General features: G+C 34.9%; 1 protein-coding gene across 1 annotated transcript; it reads right to left on the reverse strand.

Moving 5' to 3' along the window:
* Nucleotides 1-593: 593 nt before the first annotated feature.
* LOC120175149 lies at nucleotides 594-22,803 on the reverse strand. Its single transcript, XM_039181845.1, has 7 exons — nucleotides 22,669-22,803; nucleotides 3,564-3,663; nucleotides 3,315-3,380; nucleotides 2,517-2,631; nucleotides 1,720-1,802; nucleotides 1,252-1,313; nucleotides 594-825 (listed from the first exon to the last, which is right to left on the reverse strand). The coding sequence occupies exons 1-7, from the start codon at nucleotides 22,716-22,718 to the stop codon at nucleotides 717-719; spliced, it is 585 nt and encodes a 194-aa protein (XP_039037776.1). The 5' UTR covers nucleotides 22,719-22,803; the 3' UTR covers nucleotides 594-716.
* Between the last annotated feature and the right edge of the window lie 452 nt (nucleotides 22,804-23,255).

Raw genomic sequence — 23,255 nt, forward strand, 5'->3', positions numbered from 1 at the left:
TTTCACAGATGGAACCAATATTAAGCAAATCAAACAAATATAATTTTTCAACCATTTAACATTGAACGCTCACACCCTTAATATTCTTAGTACTCGAACCATTTGATTAATCTAGGGCAAGTACACGACAATGTATCTTCAAATATAACTCTCAACCATCTAGTATTTAAACTATCAGTTTTGATCTGCTTTAGTACCTAAACTTTCAAAAAAAAAAAAAATCAAAATCATACATATCGTTTAATTTTCATTTGATTTTAGTAAATAATTTTTTAGATTTAAAAATTTTCATTTTTACAAATATTTAATAAATATCTTCCGACATCTTTTAATTTTATTTTTAAAATAACAATTCCAATTTCTATTAGTTTGGTTTTGGCTTTAGAATATATAAACCAACAAAGCTAATTGAAAGATTTAAAAACTATATTTAAAGCAAAGAATTAAAATTTATATTTCAACTCTTGCTTTATGCACAAACCACCCCTATACAAGCCCTTAGGTAAGTCACCTACTGCATGAAACCAAGAAGCAAACTACTGAGGGTTCAGAAGCAAAATAAAAACATAACACTAAGCCTTCTACATTTCTCATTTCTTAAACGCGACGATCCCGTCGACGGGCAGTTATTTTCCAGTTCAGCAGAGCCGCACGTCGCACTGTATTAAAGGGGGAACTAAATAGACGAGCTTGACGGGATGGAAGGAGGATCACGGCTACATGGGAGGGGGCGGAGGAGGAAGGATGGTGTTGGCCAGATCAAGGTTCAGTTTCACAAGAAGTTGCGGCATCTGCTTCATTATATCCGGCACGCCATCATTCATCCTGCAGATGGAAATCAATAGAAGCATGTAAGGACCCTACTGATACCATGCTCGAATCGAGAACAATGATTAACAAGGGTAGTTGTAAAGAACTCTATTCTTCTTTTATGACAAACGAATTAAGAGTTCGGTTTACTATAGAAAGGGTGTTTAACAAAAACCGGAACTTACTCATTCATGAGTTTGAGAAGGTTGTCCCGAGTTTGGCAGAGAAGGCCGATATTTCCTGTATCTGGAAAAGGGTAAAGGAGACAAGTTCCATTAGCGACCCGCCGAGACTGATTGAACAACCCTACTGATACCATGCTCGAATCGAGAACAATGATTAACAAGGGTAGTTGTAAAGAACTCTATTCTTCTTTTATGACAAACGAATTAAGAGTTCGGTTACTATAGAAAGGGTTGTTTAACAAAAACCGGAACTTACTCATTCATGAGTTTGAGAAGGTTGTCCCGAGTTTGGCAGAGAAGGCCGATATTTTCCTGTATCTGGAAAAGGGTAAAGGAGACAAGTTCCATTAGCGACCCGCCGAGACTGATTGAACAACACAGAAATTTGGGTTCATCCAGACCAACTGACAGAAACTCTATTCGCTTTTACGTTTTCCGTATTGCAACAATGCTCATAATATATGCCAACTCAATACAGTACCATCCTGGTAATGGCAGATACTGACTTCGAATATTTTTTTATAATAATACACAGACAATTGAAGCTATGGTATGTTCAAGTTTTCTCAGTTTTTCTATGTATCTAACAGATCTTTGGGAGGTCCCAACCTCGTAGTCGTGTCTGAATATACACCGGACATTGGTGTAAACACAAATACTTCAAGAAAAACGAAGAGTAAGATTAACATAGTAAAATTGATCTACTCATAGCATGACTACTTACCTTAAAAGACGCAAGATTTTCAGATACTTGGTTCAAGGCTTGAGCATTCTGCTCCAGAAGTTCTCCTGCCACCCCGCCGATGGCTGTCATACGACATTAATGTAGCTTTTAGATAAAATTTTCCAACAATAACAGCATAGAAGACAAAGGGTTTTTCATGCTTAGAAAACTTTGGCAACCAAAACACTAAATCCATGCTCCGTTGTTTGCGAAACCAATAATCAAGAACAGAAAAACCATTTGATAAATAATTGCAGGCAACTTTTTATGTTGCTTGCATTTGGCAAAAATCTTCTCTTTCACTTTCTTTCTTTATCCGGAATTGTTTAGTTTAGTAAGTTGCGACAAGACAAAACATGGACATCAACAAAGTCATGTCGGAGAAAGCAATGCTCGGTAAAAGAAGGAAAGAAAATATGCTTCACCTGAAACCCTTAAAACTCACAACTTTCTTTTCAAGTAGAGAAAAGAGGTCACAATAACTATGTGCATGGCAGGGATCAAATAAACCCCAATCCCAAACAAAAATACAGAGAAAGTACCAAATTTTCAGTGCAACTATTAGAGCAACAAAATATGAAACAATAAAACTCGAGCCCTACTTCAAGACTATGTATATAAAACTTCTTTTAATATAATACTAAATATATCTTGATGAAAAAGTGAACAACTGATAAATTTAATTAAAATGGCATGCTGATAGGTGTATTTTGGTAAAGTATAAAACTTGCTAGTAAGAATCAACAAAGACTTATGTATTACGAGCGACTTAAAAATTGTCAAAGATAAAATCCGACCTCCGAGTGGAATGCCATCATTATAGTCCACAGGAATCATTGGGGTTGGATATGGGGGATTACTAGATTGACCAGCAAAATGAGTAGTCTTTGCTGCAGGATCAACTACTCTTTCCTGAAAGAAAAACAAAAATTATTGTCAAGTATCTATTGGCCCAAAATATGATCTTAAAATAAAAATATTGCCTTATTTCTCATCATATCAACAAAATAATATCATGAACTGGAAACTATGAAAGAAGACTTTCTGGTTAAGTCTAAATATCAGCCAAAAAGGTGAACTTATCATCAGACAAATGACTATACTAAAGAGGCATATCTGAAGAGATGTAAATGACTGCGGATAATAATGAACCCAAAACAAGTTTATCAAGGATAAGCGATACCTATGAAGTACGAACCTAAGGTAACCGAGCAAAATTGTACCAAAGAAATAGCTGCTTAGCAGAAGGAAGAAATTCAATCCCCAACAAACATCTATACTAAGAAAAAATAAACTATTGCTCAATAACTCTCGAGTTCAAGGAGTTTCCTTTGACTACCTCACATGTATAAGAGGGTTTTCGATTGTGAATGAAAGCATTCATTCACATCTCTTCAGATGTGCATGGTTGGAAGAGGAGTTAGATGGATAAACAGAGAACTTCTGCAGGTCAGTTTCACAAAGAGATAATTTACTTTTAGTTTATGTCTAATTTTATGAATTCTAAGAAGTAACTACGAAGGGTCTTAGGAGCAAGCGGAACACAAATTAGTGCAACTTTGCACACATAAAGAGAAAAAAACAGTAAATCATACCTTTTTGTCTTTACTTTTTCTGTCATGAATGTGCTCTTCCTTCCTTCTCTTGCTAGTTTCCTTCTTCTGCGTAAAGCATAAATCAAATCATGCTCTTATAATACACAGATACATGCATAAACAACATTTTACTATGTAAAAGCAGAGCAAATATCCTCTGGACCAATCATAAATGTTTCATCTTCTAAAGTAGATTTAAGATGAAACCATCAAAATAACTGATAGGCTTAAAAAGAGAAAAAAGCTTACATTCATCCATCTGCAACGCAAAGCCACATCCCGTACTGTCTTATTTTGCAAGTTCATGGCTATCTTCGCGTAATGAGTTATGCTCAGATCTAATGCAAATCTGCAAGAAATACCAAGGCAACACTGTGAAAATTAAATTGACGAACTCAATTCAAGGGGGGGGGGGGGGAGGAAGAAAAACAATTCAGTTTGTTAACCATGAAAGTAAAGTACTCAATTAATTGGCATAAAAGAAACAGAATACAAGACAAGTTGAATAACATAAGTAAAAATGATCATCCAGTATTAGTTAATAGCAACGGAATATGAAAAAAATGAAAGGGAGGGGAGCGAAGAGAAGATAGGGACTATTGTCTCTCCATTTGTTTTTCTCCCTTGGGAAACTTAGATACCAATCTCACCGGTAATACCTCCTCTAAGCATGGTTGTTTGAAAAACTTGGTAAAATTGTTTATTTGATTCTATAATTAACTGAAGTTAAGGAATATAATCAACTCATGGAAAAAATGGTTAGATTATAATGAATGCATATTGTAAAATGAAAAACATCAGTGACATCTATGCATATTAAATCACTCACCAATTTCTGTCTAATAATTGACTCAAAGAAATCCTATCATACCAATCCTAATGACTTACCAGATTAGAAGAAACAATTGGAGACTCAAAGAATAATTGTACCGAATGCATTTCTCAACACCAAATATCAGCGTTTTATAATGGCCAAAAGAAACGGTTGAAAGAGAGAATCTGTTCTTTGCAGTCATTGCCTAACAAGTGCAACAAACTGGATGGGCAATTGCCAACTACCTAATTAAGAACTTCAGCAGATACCTTGATGCATGACGCCCCCTCTTATGCGTTACTTAAGAAATAACTGTTCTTAAGCGATACCCCTTCTTATGCTTTACTAAAAACAGTAAATGTTCTTTCTCGCAACAAGAGTTTTATGTTGACTGGACCACAAGAAAAGTGGCAAAAGACTTGTTATCAAGTCATCAATTGATACCAGTACCGGGTTCAATGCTTGGACAATCCCTATCCCCTTCCCCTTCTTATGAACTCCAGCAGAAGTCTCAATGCATGCTACCCCTTATGCGTTACATAAAATAAACGTTTTTTGTGCAACAAACTACACATATATAAATAAGGAATCTGATTTCAATTTCCTAACTGTAATGAACTGGATGGAAATTTTCCTGACAAGTAACGCATAAGAAGGGTCCAATCAGTTCTTTGAAATCATTTCCTAACAAGTGTAATGAACTGGATGGACATTTTCCAGATAATTAAGAATTTCAGCAGATGACTCAAGATGAGGTACCGATTCTTATGCGTTACTTGAGAAATAACTGTTCTTTGCAGCAACAATATCTAGAATTTATTACTTATAAAATGGGTAGGAGGCTTCTCTTTGGACCCAATTCTAGTTATTGTTTAAGCTTCTAGATGCATATTTGCAATATCTCTCTCTTATTACTAAATAAAGCATGAAGCCATAGCCCACCAATTCCGACACTACCCTTCTATAATGCAAGGTCCAAGATCATTGCCCTCTATCTCCTTACGTATATCTATAAAAGTATCTTTTATTCTTCTTTCTTTACATTTATGAAATGCTCTTCTTGCTTGTTCTTGTTTGTTCACCTCATTAATTGCCAACCAAATTATTAAGAAACATTTCTATATTTTTTTTTTGTTTTAGATGAATCTAATTTTTTCCTCATATAGTTAGATGTTTGATTAAGGAAAACCAGTCAAGAAAACTTCTCATACTATTGTGGCTTGGAGGAAGGAACGAGTTTCCCTCAATAAACTGATTTATCGATCTAAGCTCGAGTTCTTTTTCCTCAAATGCCAGTTTGAAGAGAACAAAAGATCATGATATCATTTATCTAGTCTTCTGAGGGATAAAATACTGAATAAAAGAAGCCTTAATAAGGAAATTGTCGTAACCGGTTTTCGTCCGGGCACGAAAATTTTATTTTTGGCGGGAAAATTGATGTGAATAAATGGTTTTTTTTTTAAATAATTTGGAGTCGCCATCGGCCTTTTGGGTTAGGTAGGTCGAATACCTAAAAATCATCTTTTAAAAGTGTTTTTAAGAAAACATCAGTTAAAAGATAAACTGATCTGCGTTTAACCAAAAATTCATTCTTTTTTTATTAATAAAAAGGGATTCGTGGTCGGTTACGTTTAGGGAAGGATTTGCACCCCTACAACGCCCAAAATTGGTACTTTTTAATTATAAATTGTCTCTTATTATTAAAATTTAAAAATTCAAAAATATATTTAATTTATAATCCTATTATTTCAAAATTATATAAAAATATTTATTTATTTAAAAATATCAGAAAAGAACTTCTAGGTGCCTTAAGACAGCTCTTTTCTTTGATATTGATAAATATTAATTTAAATAATATTGTTTATTTTTTAATTTTAAAATATCAGAATAGGACATCCAGTTGTATTAAGACTGTCCTTTTCTTCGATATTAAAAATAAATATTTAAAAATTACTATTTATTATATATATATTTATGAAAAAATATTTAACAATATAATAAAAGAAAAATATTACTAAAACAATATATTTAAAAACAATAAAATAAATGAAAACATATAAAATAACTGACTAAATTACAGTAAAAATAAAATCAAAAATCTAATTCATAATTAATCAAAATTGTAAGGATTAAATATGCTATTTCTTTATTTTATTTATTTAATGACAAAAATAAAATTATTTAAAATTCGGATATTAAAATAAAATAAATTAAAAATATAAACTAAGGATTAAAATATTATTTATTAAAATTAAGGGATTAAATCTGTTATTTATCCTAAATATATTATTTTAATATAAAGGACTAAAATAAATAAAATTAAAATTTCGAGATCAAATTAAAAGGTTCAAGATTTGATTCCAGTGACCAAAATGAAAAGTTACAAAACTATGGTAGCAGCGGGTATAGTTTACCCACATGAGAAATTACCGATATACCCCTTCCCCAAAACGGCGTCGTTTGGGGAAGGGTTTAAAAACCCCTCAAGGCCGGCCCTTAAGGGCCAGCTTCTCACTTTCATCCTTCCTCTTCTCTCTCTAACTGAGAGAGAAGAGAAACTCTCTCGTCTCTCTCTAATTTTCTGTCGCCGGCCGGCCACCACCAACGGCGTCGATCACCACCGCTGGTGGCCGGAATTCTTAAATTACCCTAGAGTGTAGATCTCGACTTCCTAAGGCCGAATATGGCATTCACTTGTCCTAAAACGCTTTAGATCGTTCTAGATCTAAAATAAATCGAAGGTTTTACCTTCGGTTTTACAACGATTCCGGTGGTTCCAAACGGTTTGGAGGCTTTTATGATGGTAAGATGCTCCTTTTCCTCTTCTTTCTGTTGATTTGTTCTCGTATTCTGCTCTCTGTTTGGTTCACTGTTCTTGCCGTGGTTTTTGTTTGTGTGTTGGTTGCCTCTCTGTTTTGGTTATCTCCGATTCTTCCTCCTCCCTTTTTTTTTCTTGCAGGTGATGGTTGTTTTATAGCCTCGTCGGAGCTTGTCTCGGACCGGTCTCAAGAGTGGATTTCGGTGAGTCACCGAACTGTGTGGTGACTCACCCTTGGTATCGACGTGTGGGGGCAGCTGCTTCTGGAAAGCTCGACGAGGCCGGCGTCATGGAAGCAGCAGCGTCGGCAGCAACTGGTTGGACCATCTGGAACTGAAGCGTCGGCAAGGCAGCTGGAGGCAGTGGTGGCTCCGCGTGGATGTTCTTGAAGCTTGGAGGTGGCGGCCGGGATATAAACCTAGGGTTGTGAAACCCTAGGGCTTCTGGGAGTTGGGCCAGAGTTGTAATCAGGCCCCGATCTTGGGCCTTTGTATATATATATATTTATTAATAATATAATATATAATAATAATAATAAGAAAAAAATTAGTGTTTACAGCTGTTCTTCTTTGCTCATTTTTGTATTAACAAGAATAGAGCAAAGACAAAAAAGACAATAATTTTTTTCATTTTAACTTATTTTGAGTAATATGGAAATGTTGAAAACATTCTGCCCAGAGGTCTTATGAATGACCCTGAGGGTTTGAAAACATCAAAAAGCTCCTGAAGGCTTTTTGGAAACATCATGCACTGAAGGGCTTACAGATGACCCGAAGGATTTGAAAACATCAAAAAGCTCCCGAAGGCTTTTTGGAAACATCATGCACTGAAGGACTTACAGATGACCCGAAGGATTTGAAAACATCAAAAGCTCCCGAAGGCTTTTTGGAAACATCATGCACTGAAGGACTTACAGATGACCCGAAGGCTTTGAAAACATCAAAAAGCTCCCGAAGGCTTTTTGGAAACATCATGCACTGAAGGACTTACAGATGACCCGAAGGATTTGAAAACATCAAAAGCTCCCGAAGGCTTTTTGGAAACATCATGCACTGAAGGACTTACAGATGACCCGAAGGATTTAAAAACATCAAAAAGCTCCCGAAGGCTTTTTGGAAACATCATGCACTGAAGGACTTACAGATGACTCGAAGGATTTGAAAACATCAAAAAGCTCCCGAAGGCTTTTTGGAAACATCATGCACTGAAGGACTTACAGATGACTCGAAGGATTTGAAAACATCAAAAAGCTCCCGAAGGCTTTTTGGAAACATCATGCACTGAAGGACTTACAGATAACCCGAAGGATTTGAAAACATCAAAAAGCTTCCGAAGGCTTTTTGGAAACATCATGCACTGAAGGACTTACAGATGACCCGAAGGCTTTGAAAACATCAAAAAGCTCCCGAAGGCTTTTTGGAAACATCATGCACTGAAGGACTTACAGATGACCCGAAGGCTTTGAAAACATCAAAAAGCTCCCGAAGGCTTTTTGGAAACATCATGCACTGAAGGACTTACAGATGACCCGAAGGCTTTGAAAACATCAAAAAGCTTCCGAAGGATTTTTGGAAACATCATGCACTGAAGGACTTACAGATGACCCGAAGGATTTGAAAACATCAAAAAGCTCCCGAAGGCTTTTTGGAAACATCATGCACTGAAGGACTACAGATGTGAAATAGTTTACTAAGTAAGAAACTATGGAAATTGTTTTCTTACTATTCAACAATTTCATTTTCAGAAAAGATTGAATGAGAAACTATGGAAATCATTTTCTCATTATTTTCAAAATAACATGTTGATTGGGTAACATGCCCCAATCTCAAGATAATACTCATTCTGTGGATTGCGTCCATCTCTTCTCAGATGTTTGCGGGATTCCTGTATTTTTGGTTTTGAATACCTTCTTCTTGTAAGGTATTTTTTTTCTTCTTCGTTCTTCCGAAGATCTGTAAAACTTCATGTTTGAATGCACTCAGATGTATCAATGTAATGCATTGTCTATTGTGTAAATGATATTCTTATGAATGCATGAATGTTGATGCAATCTTCATTTGACTTCAAAGTGGTGAACTTGGTCTTCCTCTAGTTCATCATTTATTGCCAGGGTTACCTCTGGATATCAATGTAGCAACTTATGCTATCAAGCTTGCATTTCTGCAGAATCATCTGATCAACTTGTATCTTTACTGTCTTCTTTGCTTCATGAAGGTCTCAGAAGAAATGTTTCATTTGTGGAACTCTTGCTGTAGTCAGAACTATGACCTTGATGTCCCATTTTGTCTTGGATAAAACCAATTTTCTTTGCTTGGACTTGTGTAGAAATTCCATAAAGCTTTCATTTTTGAAAAGAGAATCTATCATCTTTAAAAAGAAAATTTGTCATCTCTGAAGAGTGTAGATGTAGATATGCCTGACTCAGCAGGGATTAATTAGGAGAGTAGAGCATGTTCTAATTTGACTCTTGAAACATATCACAAGGAAGATTTATTCCAATTCCTTTCATGTCTCCACATATAATCAGATCTCGAATAAGGCAACTTGGACCATATCATGTCGAGATGCTTAACAACAACTTGTCGTTCAACCTTAGTTGGCTCCACTAGTTTCTTGTTGTCAAAATTTTCAGCTCTCCTTCTGTGGAAAGAAATCTTCATTATATCTCACTTTTAATCTTGAAGTTGAAGAAGACAAAATTCATCTTGGGTCAATAAATGGAAACCATATGATTGCAACACTGGTTCATAAAACATTTGACAACACATTCATCATCTCATGTGGCTTCTGCTTGGATTGCCGGTCAAGAAACTTCTTTGCATAGTGTTTAAAACTTTTGTATAATGTCACAAGACCATTTGAGAACAAAACTCCATGGGGATTCAAGTGTGATGTTGGTATGACCAAAAAGTTGGTCAATTTCTTAAGATATGCTAGTGTTGAATTGAATAGGAGACACTAACTGATCTTGATATCATCTCAGGCAAAGACAAATGTGATACTGATCACATTTTCTTCTATAATGATCTTTGTAGGAAGTAGAAACAAATCAACTGTAGGATCCATGTACAGAAAGAGGTTCATGAAATTCTTACTGCTGGGGATGAGACGCTCATGATAAAACCCAAAATGGAAATCAGTTTATCTTGGCTGGTAATGATGACCCCAGTAATAAAAGGAAGGGTAATATAATTAAGTCGAGCTTCTCTCTTCAATGTCATCAATTAAGCAAAACTGATGTGAAAAACAGCTTCATAATCCCAACAGTAATGGTTGAAACAACTGCCAGAAATCTCAAAGAAATATTTTCAATTATCACTGATACAGAGAATGCAAAATTCAAAGCTAAGACCTTGAGGAACTGAACCCTGGATCGAGTAGTCTGCCTGAGGATCATCTTTATTCATGCAACCGTAATGTAGTTTATCAAAGAACACATTGTCATACGGTTAAGAATATTAGGTTTTTGAAAACATACTTGCTGAGTAACATTTGTTCAACAACATGATCATAATGTAACTGCCTGATGAACGAAGCAATTATGTATAGTCAGTTCGACTGTCACTGTTGCACCATTTTCATTCTTCATATCTTTCTGTCTCATAGGAATATTTTTTCAAGTCAATGATCTTGACAATGATGATGTGGGCCTTCAGCATGCCCCAACAATTGCTGATACGATTGTTCAAAAGCATCAACAGTCCTAATTCTGATTGAAATGGGTTTCAGCATGCCCCAATATTTGCTTCTTGTTAATCTGAGTCTTCAAAATACCCCACATGGATCTGTCTGAAGGAACCTTTAACATTCCCCAACATTTTACTGATACAGATGTTAAAAGTATGCTCAACATTACTTCTTGTTGAGATGAGCCTCCAAGAATGCCCAAATATTCATATTGCTGTGAGCCTTCAAAATGCCCCAATATTCTATTTTTGGTTGAAATGGGCCCTCAAGATGTCCCCCTAGATTTATCTGATTCACTCTCAATCTCTGTTTGAATGGAATGTCATGATCCCCACGAGGTCCAATTTGACAATGAATTGTAGGTACTTGTAGCTTATTCGTGCCCAAATCTATTTATCTTGAATACTCTCATTCTGGTGTCACTAAACAGTAGTGTTATCAAGTAACTGAAATTCTCTTCATTGTCATAACTTAAGATGTATTCAATCATTCATTCCAGGTTGACACAGTGGCATCTTTCAGTGAAGGTCATTTCTGAAATATACTTTTCTGTGGGAGAGAACCAAGCAAACAATAATCTGATGCAATGGCAAAACTACATATTCAATGGTACAAGCTCATCAAAAATCTGCACCCATGCAACATGTTGATTCTGATAACAACTCATCTGATTATGAAGCGATCTTTCAGGATGATTTCACATATATTGATAGTTCTTCTGATATCGAGGAAATCATGAATTCTGATTCTGATGAGGAGAATAAACTGTTATTCTTGACAAAAATGTGATTCTCAGAGGCTGAAGCTTCAATAGCCATGGAGAGATGTGGTTCAGATTCATCACTTATAGAGTTGACAGATTTTATATGTGCTGCTCAAATGGCTAAGGCTGCTGACACACTTCTTTTAGGAGAAGATAGGAAGCCATTATGCAATGATCCCAATTACAAAAAAGGCGAAACTTGGCTATTTGTGGGAAAGAATAAGCAAAAGAAGCTTGAAAAGAAACTTCTTAATGAAGACGATCATGCAGCTCATCTTTTAATTCCAATGATTGGTTCTGTAGTTCCTATCAAACCAGATCAGATAACTCAAAGAACACTTCCAGAAGATGCTATGAGCACATTCATCTTCTAAATTCAAATTGGTTCTGTATAACCAGATCAGATAACTCAAAGAACACTTCCAGAAGATGCTATTAACACATTCATCTTCTAAATTCATGTTTTGGACTAGGATAATAATGCTTATGATGTAGACCAGAATTTGTAGATTCGAAGCTTTCCATGCTACTACACAGGGCTATATTCATAATTCTGCCAATTAAGAACAACAGATAACTCAAAGAACACTTCCAGAAGATGCTATTAACACATTCATCTTCTAAATTCATGTTTGGACTAGGATATCATAATGCTTATTTGATGTAGAGCCAGAATTTGTAGATTCGAAGCATTTCCATGCTACTACACTGAAAAGGGCTATATTCATAATTCTGCCAATTAAGAACATATTTTCTCTTATTCTGCTTCCTCCATGTGCTGATGCTTTTCCATTGACAAAGAAATGATGGCTTTCATGGGATCCAAGAACAAAGTTGAATTGTTTATAAACATGTACAGGAAGTGCCAAATTGACAGAAAGGATCTGTAAGGCTCTTGAAACTTATGACAATGAAACACCTTCGAGTGTCCAGAAGTATGTTCTTGATGAGTGCTTGAAAATGGAATCTGGTATGGATTAGAAGGAATAAAATGGTTCCACTTGAACCTGATGAGGTGGAAATGCTTCTAGGTTTCCCTAAAACCATAACAAGAGGAGGATCTGCTAGAGACATGTTCCCCGGTGGTATCCATGTCCTGTCTTTTTTCCTTGGGATCAATGATACAGAAGTTGCCTTTTATTGTCTTGGCATACTTTTGAAAACAGATGTGCAAGAACTGAATGATGATCGGTTGGAGCAATTTATGAGTAGATTTGTCGAATTCGACCTTGTTGTCGGTGGCATCCAGCGTAACAACCTTACTTATATAAAAGGCCTATAAGGGTAGATTCTGTTCCAATGTCTTGTTCTGTGCCCTAAGTCCTCAAATTCAAATTCAGCAATCTTCTGAAGGACATAATGGATATCATCTTGACAAAGAAAATGATCGTCATAGAAAAAGTAGCAATGATGTATCAAGACTTGAGCCAACACCAGAGTGCAGGTAGTGACTTGTTCATGGCTTTATGATGTAATCTTCTAGAGAACATGAATTGATGGTTGGGGAAAATAATATGTCTGGTGATGCTTATTACCCTCAGCATGAGATAAACGATAATCTTTCTTGATGAGCTGCTAATAATGTCATAGGGGAGTGTCACAAGTTTAATTCTCCAGTCTTTCTGACTTCTCAGACCACTTGCTTTCAAAAATGTGAAGTGCTTCATTATTCTATTCTTTTTCTACTACAGAGGTAGAATAAGCAACAATTGCTTCAAGGACCTTCCTCATTTGAGACTGTCCTGTTTGAAAATGTTTTTTCCTCCTTGTTTATTGAAGAATGAAAGACTTTTACAAAGTATTGCCCTTCTTAGGTTCACAATAGAATCAGATCATAAACAATGAGTTTAATAAATATCAAATAAATCAACTACACTTTTAAATCATTCAAAAATCATAGTCCTATGGCAAGTGTCAAAATTATTGACTGATTTGAGGTGTGGGTGGATTTTGGTAAAGTAGATTCTTTCAAGTTGGTTTAGTATGTCGCTTCGGGCTTCCACTAACTTGAAGAAATAGTTGTTATGCTCATCTTGTAGAGATACTTCTTGATTCCAGAATCTCAGGAACGTCTTTTGGGATGTGCGGTGCTTCATTTAAGATCATCTCTTATGTCGTTTGTTGCACCATTCAATATTCGAGCCGCCTTTTCAGGTTTTCAACTTGAATCCACCTTTGGTTTCAAGATGTTATTTAAAAATTTACATCTTGAACCCCCCCTTTATCATTTTTCATAACATGCATTAAAGATTTTAAAAAAACAATTTTTGCAAATAAAAATCAATCTTGGAAGGCGGAATGACTTCTAAAGATATCATCTTTTACTTAGAATCTATATATGATTAGAATGGACTTTTCAGGTACGTAACTTAGGCCATGGCTTATGGTTACGAAAGAAAGGGATAAAAGGCCCAAATAAGTGTTTAAGGGTAATCAAACCAAGGATCAATTCATTCTGATGCCATCAATCTTGCCTTGCTTAACTTGGATCTGCTTTGTTGGGGATTTTTCCATCATCTGGATCCCTCTAGACTGCCAAATTTTGGATTCATTTCCATTTTCTCATATCTTAAGCATTTCTTGCTCTTCTTATTTGTACTTGATCAACCTTGTAACTTGAGGCTCATAATTCACCCATCTGATTTAATTTTTTTTCTATTTCTTTCCTTTTTTTTTTTTCTTTTTTCCTCTTTTTCTTTTTGCTGAGCTGAATTATCACTGCTTTGATCACCTCCTTTCTTTTGCATTTTGGAGGTTTTCCATTATTCTTGATTGGATTGATCTTCAAGCACTCTGTATTTGACATACTTTGTAGTTCAAAACTTTCTTGACTTCATGGAAACTTGTCTTCGTAAAAAAATGTATTGACAATCTTTATTCTTGTGAGCCAATATCTTTTACCTTGCCCCCCAATGTAGAGGGTGATCCTTGGTTAGGGTTGAATTAGAAGAAACATTATTCAGGCTCAAATGGGGATAACAAAGGATCTATATATATATATATATTAAAGGATAAATGAAACAATGCCGTTCATCATCTCATACACAGAAACCTTTGTAAAAGAGGTATCCAGGGGGATGAATATTCAAGATTAACTTTATTTACATGAAAATAATTAATGCATGATATATTTATTTCAATCAATCACTTTCCCTTCTTCTTTGAGTATGCGAAATTATCATCATGAATTGGTCCCTGATGCCTCATCTCGTCTCTTCTTGCAGTAAAATTTACGAATAGTTGAAAGTTGGTTATTTTGAGGTCTTTTGGTTTATGATGGTTGGTGTTCGAAAAGACAAATGTGTGACTTTTGAAATCATGTATATGGTGGAAGGTAATATCATCAATCAACTCTATCCGATAAGATAAACATCTAGAGTTGATGTCTCAAAAACAAGTGGAGACATTTCTTCAGAATCTCAGATAAATGTAGTGTCAGGATTTGGTTTTGGTAATTGGCATTGGATGGGATATTGAAGATATAATTTTACCACTTGCCAATAGATCTATAACTCTTGAAAAATTAAAAGAATATTTAATCTACTTGATACTCAATAATTTCAAGATTAAATTTGATTCCTTGCTCATAATCAAAAAGCAATACATATTTATTTATTGCACAAAAGCGGAGAAAGGAACAAAACAAGCTCAAACAGATGCTGAAAATAGAAAGTACTACAGTGGTAGATAACACTTCCACTTATTTATTTTATTATGCCTCATCCTATAGGTATGTAATAGGATCAGGGTTCTTTTCTTCATTTGCCCCCCATTTCTTGATCATTTCTTGTGTTAGGACTCTTTTGTCAACAAGTATCTCTATTTCTTTCAACAGTGGCCTACAATTGCTTGTAGAATGCCCTTTTACCCCCAAATGGAAATTACAAACACTATTTTGATCATAGCTATGAGCAAAAGGGTTTAATGTCATTTTAGTTGGTCTTGGTGTGATGTATTGACCTTTAACCAAATGAGGATACAAAACTGAAATGGAAGTTTGGAACACTTCCAAAGTTTTTCTTGATCGCATGACTTTCTTTGGTCGATCCGAACAATTACTTTCTTTTCTTTTGCAGTTGCGGGGTTTTGGATGCGACATACATTTACATCATCAGCTTTTGTTTTCTGATCAGTTGGGCTCTTGGATATGACTTTTGGGTTTTCTTCATTGATTACATTCTCAATTAAATTTCCAGTTGTCACAAGAATCTCGAATTCAGTTGTCGGATTTGCCTGCATTAACTCGAAGAAAGGCGCTGGAAGGGAATCACGAAACATACGTGATATCTCTTCTTCTAACATGGGAGGTTGAACTTGTGCTGCCACTCCTCTCCATCTTAGGGCATATTCTTGAAATCTTTCATTGGGTTTCTTCTTTATTCTTCGAAGATCCATACGTGTTGGAGCTAAGCCTTTAACATATCAATATTGTCTCAAAAATGCATCAGCTAGATCTACCCATCTCTTGATCTGTTCTTGGGTCAACTGATTGTACCATACTACTGTTGGGCCAACAAGACTATCATGGAAAGAGTGAATTAATAAATCATTAGAACTCAAATATCCTTCCATTTTTCTGCAAAACATTCTCAAATGGATTAAGGGACAACTGGTGCCATCATATTTCTCAAAATCAGGCATTTTGAATTCATGGGGAATAATCAAATCTGGAATCAAGCTGAGCTCTCTTGCTTCTAATTCTTTGTGGTAGGCACTAACATCTTTCATGTTTCTGATTGCTTTCTCTGTGCTCTTGACTTTCTCCTCATATTGTGAATAATTAATGAGGTTATTCTTTGAGTTTGAGTGGGATGCCCCAGGGTATGTTATCTTTCTCGACTCTTCAATCTGATAGCACGATTTCTCTATAACAGTTGTATCTTCTTTATCAGATTCCATTCCCTGGATAATTTGATCTGATCCATCTGGTACTGAATCTGAAACTTCTTTCCTTGTATCCCGAGGTAACCCTGTCAATGGTTCTGGCCAATGGTCTCGTAGTCCCTCATAAGATTGCTCCATTGTTTTCATGATGATGGTACAGTAAAATAAATGAATGATCTTGGTTTTTACTGTTACAGAAACCTTCATGAATTATTATATGTTTTTTAATTAAAGTACATGGCATACTTAATAAAAATGTGAAAAATACATAATGGAAAAATAAGAATGTAAAATGTGCAATTCAAAGATATAAAAAAAATAAAAAATACAAAATGAAAATGCACAGATACAAACTGTAAATGTATGTATGAAAAGGTGTTACTTAAGAGTGATCATCTTAGAACAGATTTCATTGAACACAAAAGCTTCAGTATATCAAACAAAACTTTTACATGTAGGGGACAACTTTTAATCCTAACTTCAACAAAACTTTACATATAGGGAATAACTTTCCCATTTTCTTCTCTAAAGCCAAGTTAGATTATCAGCTTATGGGCCATATTGCTTGTCTGGACTGCAGCTTCTTTCATGACATTCTGGGGTTCTTTCATCTCCTATGTTAATTCTTGGAGTTGAAAAGTTTTTGGAGAAGATCTTCATGTATGTTGCAACTCTTTTTCAATTTGGTAACCCCTGATATCCATTCTTCTGGGGTATTTCATATACCAGCATTTTGAAAGGCTTGACTGACCTTCTGGAAATCTTCATGTATGGTTTCCATTTTGGTGTTCAATTTATCGTTTTCAATCTTCAAATGATGTATTTGAGCTTCAAATCTCAGCAAATCTTCTTCTCTCTGAGCGCCCCTCCTAATATTCTTACATTTGAAGACTTTTGGTATTAATCTATCAGGACCCTCGGTTACCAAACTAGGTCGATCATTTACCATAAATTGTAAGGTTCCATGATCCAAAAGACTTTGGACTCGGCGTTTGAAGGCAAGACAATTCTCGATGGTATGTCCTTGAGCTCTAGCATGATATTCACAATGAACGTTGATGTCATACCAATTTGGATACGGAGGTTGGAACGGTTTTATATAATATGGATCCACTTCTCGTGCTTCAAGTAGCTTTTCATACAACTCTTTATATGATATGGGGATAGTATCAAGATGAGAACCACCTTTTATCTTGGATTAAACCTGAGTTTTAGACATCGGGAGCAGACCAAACTTTGATAATTTCTGATTACATGATTTCTTCTCTTTTCTGGGAGCTTGTACGGTCGTCACCATTTCTTTGGTATCTCCAGACAATTTGTGAATACGAATAATGATTGTCTGTAACTTCTCCAATTGATTAGGATCAGAAGTCCCTTTCATATTTGAGATTGCAGGATTATCTTTATTAAGCTTTCTCTCTTTCTGTGCAGGAATCTCTTCTCTTTTGGCCAAAACAGATATTCTATCCATCATTTTGGACACCTGCTCTCTTATTTCTCGTATCTCCTTTTGCTCTTCAATGGGCATACAATCTTTGGGTGCATAGCTTTTCTCTATCTTCAGAGTTCCCTCAGGATGTTTTTTCTTGGCCGCATCAGATTTTGTTTGATAATAGAACTTTTTGTCCATTTATGATTTCTTTCTAATTTGATGAACAGTCTTTTCAGTTAACACCTTTTGGTCATGATCATGCAATGCAAACAACAGAAAATAATTTAAACAAATTAGAGCAAAAATAACATACATGGGAAAATAAGAAAAAATGAAATGGTTAATACCAACTAATTGAAAGAAAAAATTTATTTATCATGGCATATAATAAATCCTAACCTCATGCTTTCTAGTTCCATGCTTTGTTTGGAAAAATTAACCTAACCGCATGATTTCTAGTTCGCATGCATTTATTCAGGGAGAAAAAAATAATAATATAAATTAAAAATTAAAAGAGCTTATTTCTCCTTTGTGTACACCTATGAACAGATGTTCAGTACTGTCTTAGATTAGGTGAATTTCTAGGGTTTATTATATGCAGAATTTCAGTTCTAGGAGTAAAGGTACTCGAATTGTCCTTGTTGATGTCCCCTTGGACTGCCAACCCTCAATCCTAGTCCATCACAGACTTAAGCGGATCGAGTTCAAGTCGAGAGGACACATTTCTCTATGCCTGACACGGAGAATAAATTCTCACGAAGACATAGAGCATATGAACCCTGAAAGTTACTTGCTAGGTCTGACACGGAGAATAAATTCTCACGAAGACGTCGCTTTCACTCCCACTTAAAAAGGACAAACTCAATTATAGAGCTTTATGTTATGCAATGCAAGTGTTGTGTGTGAGGAGAAATATTCAAATCTATACAACAAATAAATAATGAAATTTAATACTTGAAAATAAATAATAATATAAAAATTATGAAATAATAAATAATAAAAAAATTGAAATAAAAGAAAAAATTAAATAAATGATTTTTTTTTTAATTTCTAATTAGTAGAGACAATTTATAATTGATTTTAAAAGTTTGACAACTGAATCCCCAGCGGAGTCGCCAAGCTGTCGTAACCGGTTTTCGTCCGGGCACGAAAATTTTATTTTTGGCGGGAAAATTGATGTGAATAAATGGTTTTTTTTTATAAATAATTTGGAGTCGCCATCGACCTTTTGGGTTAGGTAGGTCGAATACCTAAAAATCATCTTTTAAAAGTGTTTTTAAGAAAACATCAGTTAAAAGATAAACTGATCTGCGTTTAACCAAAAATTCATTCTTTTTTATTAATAAAAAGGGATTCGTGGTCGGTTACGTTTAGGGAAGGATTTGCACCCCTACAACGCCCAAAATTGGTACTTTTTAATTATAAATTCTCTTATTATTAAAATTTAAAAATTCAAATATATATTTAATTTATAATCCTATTATTTCAAAATTATATAAAAATATTTATTTATTTAAAAATATCAGAAAAGAACTTCTAGATGCCTTAAGACAGCTCTTTTCTTTGATATTGATAAATATTAATTTAAATAATATTGTTTTTTTTTAATTTTAAATATCAGAATAGGACATCCAGTTGTATTAAGACTGTCCTTTTCTTCGATATTAAAAATAAATATTTAAAATTACTATTTATTATATATATATTTATGAAAAAATATTTAACAATATAATAAAAGAAAAATATTACTAAAACAATATATTTAAAAACAATAAAATAAATGAAAACATATAAAATAACTGACTAAATTACAGTAAAAATAAAATCAAAAATCTAATTCATAATTAATCAAAATTGTAAGGATTAAATATGCTATTTCTTTATTTTATTTATTTAATGACAAAAATAAAATTATTTAAAATTCGGATATTAAAATAAAATAAATTAAAAATATAAACTAAGGATTAAAATATTATTTATTAAAATTAAGGGATTAAATCTGTTATTTATCCTAAATATATTATTTTAATATAAAGGACTAAAATAAATAAAATTAAAATTTCGAGATCAAATTAAAAGGTTCAAGATTTGATTCCAGTGACCAAAATGAAAAGTTACAAAACTATGGTAGCAGCGGGTATAGTTTACCCACATGAGAATTACCGATATACCCCTTCCCCAAAACGGTGTCGTTTGGGGAAGGGTTTAAAAACCCCTCAAGGCCGGCCCTTAAGGGCCAGCTTCCACTTTCATCCTTCCTCTTCTCTCTCTAACTGAGAGAGAAGAGAAACTCTCTCGTCTCTCTCTAATTTTCTGTCGCCGGCCGGCCACCACCAACGGCGTCGATCACCACCGCTGGTGGCCGGAATTCTTAAATTACCCTAGAGTGTAGATCTCGACTTCCTAAGGCCGAATATGGCATTCACTTGTCCTAAAACGCTTTAGATCGTTCTAGATCTAAAATAAATCGAAGGTTTTACCTTCGGTTTTACAACGATTCCGGTGGTTCCAAACGGTTTGGAGGCTTTTATGATGGTAAGATGCTCCTTTTCCTCTTCTTTCTGTTGATTTGTTCTCGTATTCTGCTCTCTGTTTGGTTCACTGTTCTTGCCGTGGTTTTTGTTTGTGTGTTGGTTGCCTCTCTGTTTTGGTTATCTCCGATTCTTCCTCCTCCCTTTTTTTTTTCTTGCAGGTGATGGTTGTTTTATAGCCTCGTCGGAGCTTGTCTCGGACCGGTCTCAAGAGTGGATTTCGGTGAGTCACCGAACTGTGTGGTGACTCACCCTTGGGTATCGACGTGTGGGGGGCAGCTGGCTTCTGGAAAGCTCGACGAGGCCGGCGTCGTGGAAACAGCAGCGTCGGCAGCAACTGGTTGGACCATCTGGAACTGAAGCGTCGGCAAGGCAGCTGGAGGCAGTGGTAGCGCCGCGTGGATGTTCTTGAAGCTTGGAGGTGGCGGCCGGGATATAAACCTAGGGTTGTGAAACCCTAGGGCTTCTGGGAGTTGGGCCAGAGTTGTAATCAGGCCCCGATCTTGGGCCTTTGTATATATATATATATATATATATTTATTTAATAATAATAATATATAATAATAATAATAATAATAATAAGAAAAAAATTAGTGTTTACAGAAATCATTCATTTTCTTTCCATAGAGAGGTACATACTAGCATGTCATAATTCATTCGGATATGATACCTAATCTTCTAACTCACAAGCCTACCAGATAGGGACGTAACTCTCAGTTACCTCTGAATTAAGCACGATATTGGAGGAAAACTAGAAATAAGACAATGAATGATACCAATTAGAACATGAGTATCATCCATTACATGTAGTGCGCCAAACTTTTAGATTACTTACCAAGATAAGTCACCTGATGTTTCCTTTACTTCTTTTGATACAAAAGAAATAACATATTATATTGCGCCAAACCACACAGTATCTACTAATCAGGGGGAAGCTTAGCCCAAATAAAGGTTTTATCCACAAAAAAGACTAAAAACGAAACCATATCGAGCAAACACAAAAAATATACAAAGAAATAATGAATGGTTCAAACATGAGCAGAACTAGTAAATTCCACTCTTGAAACTTTAAGATCCAATATCAAAAACTTTAGCCTGTCTCCAGGTTACCAATGGTAAGCTCCAGTAAGATATAGAAGATCAAAATTCTTATTTTCTTTTCCTTCTTCCCCATTGCTAACAGGTAAAGATGGGAGATCCCACGAAGGAAAACAAGGTGGGTTGTGGGAACTGGGAAGGGTGTTGTGAAGAAGGCAATGGGTATTGAAAAAGCATGGACTGGGAATACGATATAGGAAAAGAACGCAAAATGGAAGAAGCAAGCGAAAAAAAGGAGACATGATAGGCAAAATGAATGAAAATTGACAAGGATGGCAAATCACAAGAGAAAATTTGATTTTTATAATATTTATATAAAAAAGTCTAAATTAGTTTAGTGAAGTTATTGGCCTTACTAAATGTAACTAAATTTAGTCCTATCAAGAAAAGAAGTGCAGAAAACAATGGAAGTTTAAGAGAACCGCATTCTTATGAGCAGATCAGATAAAGTTTGAATACCATGATTACCAAATACAAGAACAATAGTTAGAGTTAGTAAGATGCTTTAGATATGTTAGTCACTTAATAGATGTCCAAACACTAAGAAAGATACAAAACATACACAAAAATGTTGTACTTTCAATTATGGAACCACCCTTTGCAACTTTCAAAGACAGGTGATTCAATAAGTTTCAGTATAACTGAAGCCAAAAGTTAACCCAAATGTTAGGGAATAGAGATGATTCGAATGTCTCCTAATAGAAATATAATGTCTATGAGGTCAGTGCTACCCGCTTCCAAGCACAATATTTCATTTTACCTTCAGTATCTTGACACCGGAAAAAGCTACAATGACAAACATAAGATTTCTAAACAGCATTTAAAACACCTCGTTTACGACCTATGTTGGTCGGGCTTTTCATTTTTTTTTTAAATCCTCATGTCTGATACCTGCGTCCAACACATAGATATGGCATAGGATCTCCAAGGATCCTCAGAATACATGAAAAACCATATAAAAAAGTCTAACCATAACCATGTCAGAAACAAACACTTACACTCGAGTTAAGTTCGAGTAACTTAGCTTACAGCCATTAGAATACACTCAGATTGCAACTATGATAAACAAGTTGGGAATAGATAAAACATCTCAAACCATTGAATGGAACATTTATATTTACATACTATTGACTTATTTATCATTTGCTATCAGTTCTAAGAACCCACAACTCAAACAAGAAACCAACAACAAAATTCACATTTCTAGCATTTAAAAATTCAAAATCTACATTAAAGACTTCAAAGAATTACAAAAGATAATTCCACCAAAACCCAAAAATTCTACTCAACTAAAAGAGAAAAAAGAGACAAAAAGACGACTCACGTTTTTAACCCGTCTTCAAGTATAACTTGCTCTTCTAATGTCCAGTCCATCGAAATACCAGGGTTATGCTTCAAACCCGAACCCAAGGTGTCAGGCACAGGATTCCCGTTGTCAAGTGTGCTCCATAAAAAAACCCCAGACTTGAAGCAAATGTCAGAGATAAGAGAATCGGTTACTTCCCATCAGCTGAACCGTTCCCGCCATAAAAGAAACAACACAAAAATTTTTAAAAAAATAACACACAAAGGGAAAGGAGCTATCAAAGATTATCAAAGCTAAATCAGAATTCAAATATGGGAATATCAGATTGAAGGGGAGCTGTTTTAACTTGAAATTGAATCAGCAAAAAAGAGAGAGAAAAAAGCAAGAATCTGAGAGAGAAAAAGGATTCTAGAGAAAGACAAATAGAGATTCTGGTATGGGAAAAGTGAAGGAACAGATGAGAAATCAAATCATAATCGAATTTGAATTGTGAAACATGAAATCAAAAGGTTGCTTTCTGATTTGAAGTTACATAGTTCCAAAGGCACATATAATTTTTTATTTTATTTGTGTTTTTTTTTTTCATTTTCATTTTATGTTCATTC

The sequence above is a fragment of the Hibiscus syriacus genome, unplaced genomic scaffold, assembly GCF_006381635.1.
Source record: "Hibiscus syriacus cultivar Baekdansim isolate YM2019G1 unplaced genomic scaffold, ASM638163v2 tig00112159_pilon, whole genome shotgun sequence".
NCBI lineage: Eukaryota > Viridiplantae > Streptophyta > Magnoliopsida > Malvales > Malvaceae > Hibiscus > Hibiscus syriacus.